A 12,490-nucleotide genomic window follows, 5' to 3' on the forward strand; every position below is an offset into this window, starting at 1 on the left:
TCTTCCCAACACCATGACACTTCCTCTACCGAATCTCTCGACCTGTCGAATGCAATCACGGGCACAACGTTCATTTCTCCGACGGTAAACACGCTGTCTTCCATCTCGCAGGTGAAGAAGAAATCGTGATTTATCACCGAACCAGACTCGCCTCCAGTTTCTGAGGTTCCAGCCCCGGACTCTACCACACCACCGCAAGCGATTGTGCCCATGGAAGTCTCCCAAAACAGGATCGACAACTGGCCTTCTTGGTCGAATCCCCACTTCGATTCCTGACAGTTTGGTAGGAAATTATTCTCAAACCAGGGATGTGTTGTGCAGTCTCCACGGCTGTGACAAGACTATGACATGAGTGAGCAACCCGGATGTAGCTTAGACGGCCGCTTCTCGGGTGATCTTGGACGGAATTGGTCTGCAGGAAACGATCCCAAAGGCGCGATATGGTGCTATGGTGAACGTTGAAATGTCGGGCAACTGCAGATTGTGACTCCCGAGCTTCAAGGCGGCCTATGGCGATGTTTCGATCGGCGGAACTCAACCGAGGCATGATGATTACCTCTTTTCTAGGCAAAAACGAATGACAAAATTAAACACAACGTTTACCTTTTCGGTTACTTGCACGTGCATTTTGCTTTGCATGTGGACATGGTGACGTTTCGGCGAATGTTTCTTCAAAAGCTTCTGAAACAAGGGGGAAAAGTTGCCGCGTTTTGGCGCTGAAGCTGTTTACAATCACACACAGATGACGTTTTGGATAGAAATAGTATATTTGGATTGTTTTACCGCAGCTACATGAGTCCAATAGTCTCTAAATCACATATGCGTTTCTCTTTTTATTTGAAGAGTATAAATCCAAGAAAGCCCATGCAAGTCTTGAATATGAGGCAATGTCTAGATGTCCACAGTTTCTGAAAAAGAAGAAAGTCTCTTCCATTACATATATGATTGTCATTAATGAACCATTTTTCGGTAATATATGTTCCTCGCAGAGACTAGGTGTTAGTCTAACAGTAGTGGAGTATCACACCCCCACATTCCACCATCTATCTATCTATCTATCTATCTGGACAGCACTATCTATCTATCTATCTATCTATCTGGACAGCACTATCTATCTATCTATCTATCTATCTGGACAGCACTATCTATCTATCTATCTGGACAGCACTATCTATCTATCTATCTGGACAGCACTATCTATCTATCTATCTATCTATCTATCTATCTGGACAGCACTATCTATCTATCTATCTATCTGGACAGCATCTATCTATCTATCTGGACAGCACTATCTATCTATCTATCTATCTGGACAGCACTATCTATCTATCTATCTATCTATCTGGACAGCACTCTATCTATCTATCTATCTGGACAGCACTATCTATCTATCTATCTGACAGCACTATCTATCTATCTGGACAGCACTATCTATCTATCTATCTGGACAGCACTATCTATCTATCTATCTGGACAGCACTATCTATCTATCTATCTGGACAGCACTATCTATCTATCTATCTATCTGGACAGCATTCTATCTATCTATCTGGACAGCACTATCTATCTATCTATCTATCTATCTATCTATCATCTGGCACTATCTATCTATCTATCTATCTGGACAGACACTATCTATCTATCTATCTGGACAGCACTATCTATCTATCTGGACAGCACTATCTATCTATCTATCTATCATCTGGACTATCTATCTGGACTATCTATCTATCTATCTATCTATCTGGACAGCACTATCTATCTATCTATCTGGACAGCACTATCTATCTATCTATCTGGACAGCACTATCTATCTATCTGTCTATCTATCTATCTATCTGGACAGCACTATCTATCTATCTATCTGGACAGCACTATCCGGCGGCAGATGGCTCTGCCATGGCCATAGTCGCCGCTGCGAACCGACCGTGCGATGGAGCAGAACCCTCCCCTGTCGCTGCCGTACCTCTCAATGAACACGGTAGGCATGGAGTGTCATCTTGATAATGGCCACTTCGCATGCGCTTCATCGAATTCAACCGCTGCATTACAACAGAAGAAGGATTTTCAAACTCATGTTTGCACTTTATTTAATACCGTATTTGAGAAAAAGACAATACTCACTCAAAGCATTAAGCCTTTTCAAACAGAATCTCGTGTGGTGGTATAATCTTCGCTGCTATAAATTGACGATTCATGCTGGGAGGCTCCCTACGATGCCATACACATTTATCGCAGAAACGTATACAGCGAGCCTCGCATAACGTATAATAAAACCATTAATCAGTGGGGGACCCTCTCAAAACCACACTTTATCATTATGTAATCGAGATAATGCGCTTGCGTACAGGCACTTTCACTGACGTCACCGTGTTCTAATACACTTAGCACTATATTCACTCCGCGTAATGCCACGGGCGCGCCCTATGTTTTGGCGGATGAGTACCTGCTGTGAAATGGCTCCATCTCACGACAGGTTCGTGCGGCAAAGTTTGCGGCGTGATCTGCCCTGGGGGACCCCGTCCTTGATGGAATATTGAAACTTCAACCCAAATTAACGTGCAGGAATGTTGTAAGAATGATGTCAATTTCTTGATAACAGCTAAAACTGCAATCTCAAAAATTGTGCGCATTTTAAAGATATTTTCCTAAAATCTAATGTTTGTTTTAGATCTAAAGGTCACTTATCACCTTCAGTCGTTTTAAAAAATACACGAAAGGATTTTCAACCTTAAAAAGTCACAACAAATACAGAGATAGCCGGTGGAAGCAAATTAACAGGATGAATATTTTATCGGTCTAATTGTTGTATTCCTCCGAGTAATCAGCGTTCAAAGGTTTCCAAGTGAGTAAACACGAAGCTACAACACGTGCATATATGTCTTACGCACTGTTATAAGTTCTAAGTTGTGTTAATTATTCTTAAATGTTGATGTTTCTTATTAAAACACGCGAACTGGGGGCCATGACCTTCAAAGGGTCAGTAGAAGTCTGGCAGTCGCTGTGTGAGTTCAGAGGTCACCTGTTCGAATGACGAAGAAAAACAAAGATTTCTATAAAACACGAAGTTCCACCAAACCGGCATGCCACGGGTAGTAGGCGTTCGTCTTGTTTGTATGACCCCTTGGGCACCGTTCCACAAAAGCGCTGGGAAATGGTTATGCCTAATAGCTAAACCGTTCGCTAGTCATGCCGAAGACCCGAGTTCGATTCCACGCATGTGTCAAGCCCATTTCTGGTGTCCCCGCCGTGATATTGCTGGAATATTGGAATAAGAGGCGTAAAACTAAACTCACTCACTCACTTGTAGCGCTGGATTATTGTGGGCCGCTATTGTTGGACTACAGGAGTAGGTATCGTCTGAGGGATAGAATCGCTTTGTGGGTCGTGCCCTAGTCGAGAGTCCCCAAGTGATCACATAGACAAGCCGAGCACCTGCCACCCGTGGCATGCCTGTTTGGTGGAACTGTCCTATTCTTGCGGTGAATGTTAACCACTGAGTGGATTTACGCCGTTTCGGCAATACTTAAGCAATCTCACTTCGGCCGACACCAGAAATAGGTTTCGCACGTGGCGTATGTGGAATCGAACCCAGGTCTTCATATGTGGCGAGCGAACGCGTAAACCACTAGACCACCCAACCACCGTCAAATGAAGATCGTGTCGACACAATGTCTGACCCGATTGTGTGCCTTCATATCCTTGCGTGGGGCAATAATCACCCAATCAGCCATGAGATTATTATTTACAATTATTTACAATCAGCAAAAGCTATGTTCATGTAAGTATTTGTTCACGTTGTCAAATTCCAGTGACGTCGAGATGGCTCCAAGTTAGTCGTTCTGCTTTGTGCACTGGGGATAACAACGGACGTCTGAGAGGTCGTCTGGCTCTACGTGCCGATTTTAAGCGATTTCTGACTGTTCTGTTTAAGGATCTAACTCGAGTTTTCGGCGTGACGAGCGATCGGTTTAACCACTAAGCTACCCCACCGCCCTGTCCCACATGAACAATGGGAACTAATTCCTTAATCTAGGAAAAAACAGTTCACATAATTATCACAAATTTGGTACCATAAATACATGACTGAAACTACCCGTGAAGATCCGGGTTAGAATTGGTCTTCAGCAACCCATGCTTGTCGTAAGAAGCGACTAATGGGATGGGGGGTTCTGGTTCGCTGACTTGGTTGACACATGTCATCGTATCCCAACTGGGTAGATCGACTCCCATGTTGTCAGGCACTAGGTTGTGTGGTCCCAGAATAATGGATAGCTGCAATAGTGTTGTTATAGAGTAGTCAACAAAGCTAACAACTAACCAACCAACCAATCAACAAACAGATTGGTTCAGAGTCCTGTAATATACACAAAGAACTTAGTTAAAGGTCACATGCAACCAAAAAATCAAACATAATTAAAACACAATTATCACTTATTCATGACATATAATATACATTGATGATTATGAAAAACATATAAACAAAATTATAAGCGTACAATCGCAAATCAAAAGTGCAATATTTTGTACTTGGGTTTACTTCCCAAGAAACGAAGCAGCCGGGATACCGAACACAGTCAGAGCGGGTGGGTGTGCACTCAAGTGTAACGGCTGGTTCATTTGCAGATGCCCTCGCGGCTCATTGTGTGTGTATATATATAGAGATGTTGGGTTTTGTAAATACATGCTCATTTTTTTGTGTATAACATTTTGCAATCAACAGACATCATGACATGCCATGTGTACAAGTATCACACCTTCCTGTCTGTGTAATTACATAATGTGAGAGAGACCAAACTCGGGCCATAAATCAATGCGTTTTGTTTATGGTGTATAGCCTGATAGGTGTTAAGTTCAAATTGCATGTGGTCAGTGATCGAAGTTGTGTATTGAATATTGTCATTAGCAACAGGCAGGCAGACACATAGGTGTCAATAAAACAGACATTGAGTTTTGTCCGTGACAACGACATATCTATATCACAGTTAGAAATTCTGTCAACGCTAAATAATGACATTGCTTTTAAGTATCGAACTGAGAAAGTGACTCGGTAAGAAGAACGTGTGGTGAAATAGACAAATGAAATTATATAAACAGTTAAATCGGTAATCTACTGTCATAACATATCAAAAGCTCGCGCCTGTGAAATATCAACAAAACATTAGAAAAATAGCTCACACCAAAGCCTTCACCGAGTATTCACCGGACAACCCGCTTCCAAGCTGCGCGAACCTATTTCACTGCGCATGTGCTATGAGCGCAGCCCAGCTGTTGAAACCACTTTTCCCCCAAGCGCTGGGGGAATATTAGTGAATCGTTTGAACTCCAATTTCGCGCGATTTTTTTCATCGTGTTATTTTTCAACTTTATAAGCTGAATTAGCATTTTTGATGATTTGTTTCGGTAAGTCCATACCGAAAGGTATCCGAATCTGCAAAGTTGTGTTTTACGCTGCATGTGACCTTTAAGCACACCTTGACATATCTCACGATTGAATGAGCCCCTCCCTTAACCCTTTGGAGCATATCTAGGCCATGATTGGTCGTCGTGTGCAACAAAGGGATCCTCTTGTACAGAACCTGACCCAAATGGAAGCTGCTTTACACGAGGAATTGCGTAGACTGCCCCTTCAGAGGATCAAGCGGCTGACAGGGGGTATGAGGAGGAGAGTGCTGGCTGTCATAGAGTCACATGGTGGTTACACTCGGTATAGATCGTGTAAATTTTGAATGTTCACATAAATAAATTCAATAATTTCAACATTAAACATTCCAGGGCCATACTTGTACAGATATGGGTTTGTATGAAAATAATTTTTTTAAATGAGCAATAATTATCATCATAAAATCAACATGGATTCCAATCATTTTGTCGTTTTTTATGAGTCAAATGATCATACGTGTCAGAAAACTTGCAATGTGTTGAAAACCTATCATTGCAAAAATACAGCGGTGCTTAATTAAGGTCTTTGTGTATATTTTGTCAGATCATTTAATTGTCCATCGAATATTTTAAAACCCAATCGATCTCCAGAACACTTGTTGGATCATATTAATATAAGGTACAGTTATAGAAGAGCATTTACCTTTTATAACTATAAAGCTACGACCCTCCTGTTTCCATTAATGCAATGTATCATTTTCCGTCTCCCATAATGCCATGGATCACCCTTAAGTTTCCCATAATGCAATTTCTTACTCTTCCGTTTCCCACAATGCAATGTATCACTTCCTTTTTCCTTTATGTAGTATTGCACGCTCTGCGAATGAAACCGTTAGTTAAACCAGAGCCTGCCTTATCTACAGAAAAGAACTCGTCACATCTCGTGCATGTTTTTCATTGACTCTTTAACCCATACTTAGAGCAGTGTTGCAAATGTTTTTGTCTTGGCCCCGGAAAACGTGAGAGCCTTTTAAATCACTAGAAGGGATCATTTACCATGAAACAGGGTTATGATTCCACCGTAGGATTTTACGTTTTCTTTGCTGCAACGGAGTGGTTGTAACACGACGATGCTGCGACGATGTTAGTGCTTCCGGCGATAGGGTCATTCATCATCGAAATGCAATGTGTAATTTTATGGCAAATTATTCCCTTCCTGTCGAGTTATTCCCTTAATATACTCACGAACCACAGGTCAATAAACCAATAAATATATTTTATGTAATACAACCAATCTCGTAAATCGACTTCATTTCTTCGACCAGATGTCGAGAACGATTTGTAGTTGCAGTCTCTGTCTGATTTATCGGTGACTCGCATGCATTCGATTTCTTCAACGGAAGTCCGCAACAGTTTAGAAGAAATAAAACCTTCCAAAACCTTCGTTCCTATCGACGGCCAGCGACACTCCTCATTCACCGAGATTTCGAAAGGTGAATATCAATTTCGAGCAGTTTCCGCTAAGAAAAAGAACCAGTAGCTCCATACCCTGCGGCTGTGTAGATCGACCCAGGGTTGGACATTGTGCGTGCTTGCATAAAAATGGCATCACTTGCCATGTCACAAATAGATAGCAAGCTATTACTTCAGGGTTCTGCGTGGGGCATGATGACATATCGGATAACGAAATCCATTACAATTGATTTTTTAAATAAGAAACTGAAAAACGCCACAGCGTCAAACTAAAAGAAAGCCTAGAAATAATTGTGTATGATCTCACGCTTGTAAAAAACGTCATGGAATACGAATCATGGAATTGGTCCGAAATGTAGGATAAGAAAAACACCTCCTGTATTATACCTATTCTGTTTTGTGTTGCAATCGATCTCAAGCCCCGAATGAGATTTTATAAGAACGACTAAAGGAGGGTTATATAATTACTCTACGTATTCTTACACAGGTGGAAGTTAGCACAGCAGATTATTTCATTTATTTCAAAGACGCTGATAACAGTAAAATCATTTTTTATCGACGATATCGATTTTTTAAATCGATTTTTATCATTAGAGTTTGTTTCATCATGGTTAGTGAGGATATATGCTGCACTCAACCACAGCTTTAAAGCATTGGCAGTTTCGTTGTGTTAGCGTTGCTATTACAACTCTCAATATAGTTATTCTTGCATTTATAAACTAGTGAGGGAGGGAGTCTAGTTTTACGCCGCACTCAACAATATTCCAGCTATATGGCGGCGGTCTGTAAATAATCGAGTCTGGACCAGACAATCCAGTGATCAACATCATGAGCATCGATCTACGCAATTGGGATACGATGACACATGTCAGCCAAGTCAGCGAGCCTGACCTCCCGATCCCGTTAGTTGCCTCTTACGATAAGCATGGGTTGCTGAATTCTAACCCGGGTCTTCACGGGTCCTTTTACTATGAACGAATGTTTTGTGAAGCATACATTTTCTGTATCGTTAGTTATACAGGTAGAAATATAACACCGGTTAACAGCTTTCACTTAATTGTTGACAGATGACGGAGATTTCAGGGTGGTACAGGTTTCTTCCATCGTCGTTTTGTGTTATTATGTGAACCTCACATAAACATGTATAAACCAATATGTATTTTATACTTACAGACTATTCTAAAGGTACTTTGTAACTGTTCGACTTGGAGAAAAACAACCTTTAGCATATGACTTGCTGCAACATTAAAGATCGTAAAGACCTTAGTTATTTAGTAGTCGCATTTTAATCGCATACAACTCGCAAGAATCTCACGCCTGACTCGTCAACGTGGATTTGGTCTGAATACATCGTTTTCAGAGACTTTTCTCAGGAGGGAATTTGCAATTATGCGTTGGTTTCAAGGGGGTGCTTAGTCCCTCGGAACCCCTACCACGTTCCACCTCGGACCCGGCAGGGGCCTGCGGCCCTTGCATCCCGGCATCTTCTGCTTTTTTACTCTGTTGGGGCTGGAAGCTGTAGGAGGGTGTGAACACAACATGTAATCACTTGAACAGGAAATAAATATCCCATCACTTTGCAGTTCAAAATTGCCATATCTTACTTCATCTAAAACTAGTATATGGTGGTCGAAAAAATGTGATATTTTCAGCACATCAATTTTATGCTCTGTCTGCGATAATCACAGGACATTCTTTGGCTATTATAAGAAAGACGATGATCGTTTTTATTCGCTTCAGGACATAAATACACGAGTCGGCGTTTAAATAGCATTACGAGAGTATAACGAGACATTGCGAAGGCGGTTGCGAGTTCCTTACTGAATGAGTAACTCCCCTCCATTACATTGAGTATATGCGAGAAATTACATTTAACAATGAACACGTAGCAGGGACCTGTCAATCAAATTTTAGTTCAGTCAACTCATGGCTGGACATCTCGTTTTAACGTTTTGCACGTGCGGCATGGACAACGTGAGAACCGCACGTGGCAGTCTCTAGGGCCTGTATGTCTCTCGAGGCGCTACTTCCGGTACTTAGCTGGTTCCCGGCTCCCTTTGCGCTCGCCAACTTGCGATGTGCGAGACGGGGCCCAGCTGACTTCCGGTACCAGATTTCCGGTGACAAGCGTATATTCAAAACCAGTTCTGGTTCCAATTTGCGAAACGGCCAAGTGCACAACCATACTTGGCTGTCACAGCTGTTGACAGTCGTAGAAGCTAGTTGGCTAATTTGGGGATGGTGAGATCGGAAATTTGTTAATCCTGCAAGGATTATCGGTTCCTTACTGTCTACTGACAACCACGAGACCATTCGAAAAGGTACGAAACGCTGTTTGTCACCGGAAGTACTATGGTCTCGCCCTATTTGAGCTCAAACAGTCGGAAGATAACAAGATGGCTTAGTGATATAGACTAACGTTTGTTTGTTGTTTAAAGCCGTACTCAGCAATATTCCAGTTATATGACACCGTCAGTAAATAATCGAGTCAATCCAGTGATCAACAGCATGAGCATCGATCTACGCACCTGGTATACGATGACATGTGTGAACGAAGTCAGCTAGCCTGACCACCCGATCTGACAAATATGGGTTGCTGGAGATCAGGTCTAACCCGGACCTTCATGGGTTTAATAATTTCAGAAACACATATTTTTTTAACAGCTGTCCAACTTATTTTCGTGTTCATTTAGATTCCTGCAACATTTGATCTGAAGGCAAGCTAAAGTAGCTCGAGCAAAGGGTTTCTGTTTTAATTTCAACCTACAGCCTCGATGTTTTCATCGCAGATATAGTGTTATTGCGCACTATTACGTAAAGTTAAAATAAGAACGGTCACGTGAAAGAGCGAAACCTGATCTTCGGACACTTGAGACAGATGTTTTTGTCCATTGACCATTATGTCCAGTAATACACTGTCATGTACTGTTTGAACTGTACTGTATTTTATTTGTCTCTCTGTTAACTCCACAACGGCTCGTTCAAATTAAAAATAAATTTATGTTTCAGTACCCTACTATGCAGCCCGGAACTTACCTTCTGTTGACGGGAGAGTATGTAGCAGGGTGTGGAGTCATCCCACAGATGACATCCTTGCCTTGTCAGCTTGCTGACGGGTTAAGCTTTTTGGTCATCTGGACGAGGAGTCGACATTGGATCAGAAGGTCCGTGGTTCGAATTCAATCACAGCACCAGACCATTCTACGATCACCAAACATGCAGAATATGCCTCAGATAGGCCTGCTTTGTATACATCAGTTTGTCTAAGACAACCGCTCTGGGTTTAGCTAAACCACGTCCAGTGATAGCTGGGTAGCCCAGTGGTAAAAGTGTTCGCTCGTCACGGGGGCATTGGCACAATGTGTGAAGCCCATTTCTGGTATCCCGTGTTATTGCTGGAATATTGCTAGAAACTGCGTAAAACCCAACTCACGCACTCACTAAGACTTTGGATACGGGTCCAATAGTTGCCATGAACGCCATTGTGTGTAGCACGTGATTTTCGCTCTTCTTGCCAGCATACGGTGAGACGGGTTAGATAGTATATAAATTGATATATGCCGATGAATGAACGAAACTGTTCGCACGAGAACATTGATATGATATAAGGATATCTTACTGTAACCAACCAACCTTAAGAAAAACAGAAAACGACATTGTCCTTACCTTATAAAGGGAACAGTTCATTCACAACTAGGGATAGAAAGGGGTAAAGTCGTCCACGACTAAGGACAGGAGAAAAGTTCATTCAAGACTAAGGACGGAAGGTAAAAAGTTCATTCACACCTAAAGACGGAGGAAAAGTTCAATCACATCTAAGGACAGAATGGGAAGAGCTCATTAACAACTAAGGTGAGTGAGTTAGTTTAGTGTTACGTCGCACTCAGCAATATTCCAGCTATATGGCGGCGGTCTGTAAATAATCGAGTCTGGACCAGACAATCCAGTGATCAACAACATGAACATCGATCTGCGCAATTGGGAACCGATGACATGTGTCAACCAAGCCAGCGAGCCTGACCAAGCGATCTTACGACAAGCATGGGTTACAGAAGGCACATTCTAACCCGGACCTTTACGGGTGGGAGAGAGAGAGGGAGGGACATACAGAGGTACACAGAGCGATTCAGAGAGACACACACAGAGAAATAGAGAGAGACATAGAGAGGGAAGAGTTTATTCACAACTAAGGCTAGGAAAAGAATTTATTCACGACAAGGGGCGAACTGCTGATCACCGAATATTTTCATCGTGAACGTAGTAGAGTTAACCCTTCTCCTGACGGGGAGCTCTTATTGTTCTTACATGTGTATTGCAGTTAACCCTATGTGTACAATTCTATAACAGCACAATACACCTGGTCAGTATATATACAAATTACGTCACCAAGCAGGAACGACCGGCCGTTATGACCATTATAACGACGACTGCGTGATAACGTATACAAAACCATAGTTGCAACCATTTGGCGCTATATGATAAATGGGACGGTTCACTCAAACATTGTATTCTTTCGCATGTTTATATTTCCGTCTAAACATCGATCACTTAAGAATGACAGCATGTTATAAAACTATATACCCAGTGTGATTCCGTATCTCAAGTGTTATTGCTGTACGAATTCGGCTAATATTCTCTTGATAATAATGATGATCATAATAATTTTCTGTCCCTCTTGACAGCAACATGATTGGCAAGATTCAGGAAAAGCTTGCTAAATATGCGGACCTCGCCTTTGAAATATCTCGCTGGCATCCCAAATACACTGTCGTCAGGCTCACCATTGTTCTCGGTGTCATTGGTTTTGTACTTCCTGATCTCTTGGCGCAGATCAAGAGAGTGCCCGGGTTCTCCACCGGAAGTACAGCCCTTCTGACACTCTGGGTAATGCAGAAGGCTGCAGTGTTGGTGAGTCTACATATGCTCCGGAAAGTTCTTGGTGGGTTCTACTAGGCAGCGTTTCCTGGGAGAAGTCCCATCCGCTGTCTGGGCTGCGTGTAGTGGGGGTAAGGACCCTCAGCTGATGATGAGCCTTACCAGCCTGATTGTGCCAGGATCACCCGAACCCTCTCTGCTGCATAATATATTTAATCTGTAAAACATAATAAATTGTTGTGAGAAACACAAATGCATAAAACCTAATCTTGCAATGTGCATATGACTGTCACGGAACATGGATTGTCGATTGTTGTTTTGACAGGCTGTCAGGAGTTACCGCCCTTTTGTAAGCTTTGGGTGAGTTTTAATTTATGGATTTTATATTCGAGAATCCATACACGGGTGTTGTGTGTCTTTTCCAAGGTCACGAACCGGGCAGCAGTGGACATTGTTCAGCCGGTCGGTAGCTCAAGAACATTCTGAACAGCGGATGGACATTCACATTCACGAGTTCAAGTCTCAGGTCTCAGAAACCTGCAGCCATATTGTATGTTTGTTTGGGGTTTGTTAACGTCGCACTCTGCAATATTCTACCTAACATGAGTGAGTGAATTAGTGAGTGAATTGGGTTTTACGCCGCTTGTTGCAATATTCCAGCAATATCACGGGGACACCAGAAATGGCATCACATATTGAACCCATTAAGTTATCTTTGTTAACATTTTTGCTTGCAAAGTAACATTTAGCCATTTTCTGT

General features: G+C 42.2%; 1 protein-coding gene across 1 annotated transcript in view; it reads right to left on the minus strand.

The window, feature by feature from the left end:
• Positions 1-9,932, minus strand: part of LOC124291193 (acidic repeat-containing protein-like) — a 31,851-nt gene extending 21,919 nt beyond the window's left edge. The window contains exons 1-2 of the mRNA XM_046728127.1: positions 9,892-9,932; positions 8,289-8,371 (exon numbers count right to left, since the gene is read on the minus strand). Coding sequence (XP_046584083.1) covers positions 8,289-8,371; positions 9,892-9,932 — 124 coding nt within the window. The remainder of the gene's footprint in view (positions 1-8,288; positions 8,372-9,891) is intronic.
• Positions 9,933-12,490: the final 2,558 nt, after the last annotated feature.

Source organism: Haliotis rubra, unplaced genomic scaffold, assembly GCF_003918875.1.
Source record: "Haliotis rubra isolate DU_JTF1 unplaced genomic scaffold, ASM391887v1 Scf485, whole genome shotgun sequence".
Classification (NCBI taxonomy): Eukaryota; Metazoa; Mollusca; class Gastropoda; order Lepetellida; family Haliotidae; genus Haliotis; species Haliotis rubra.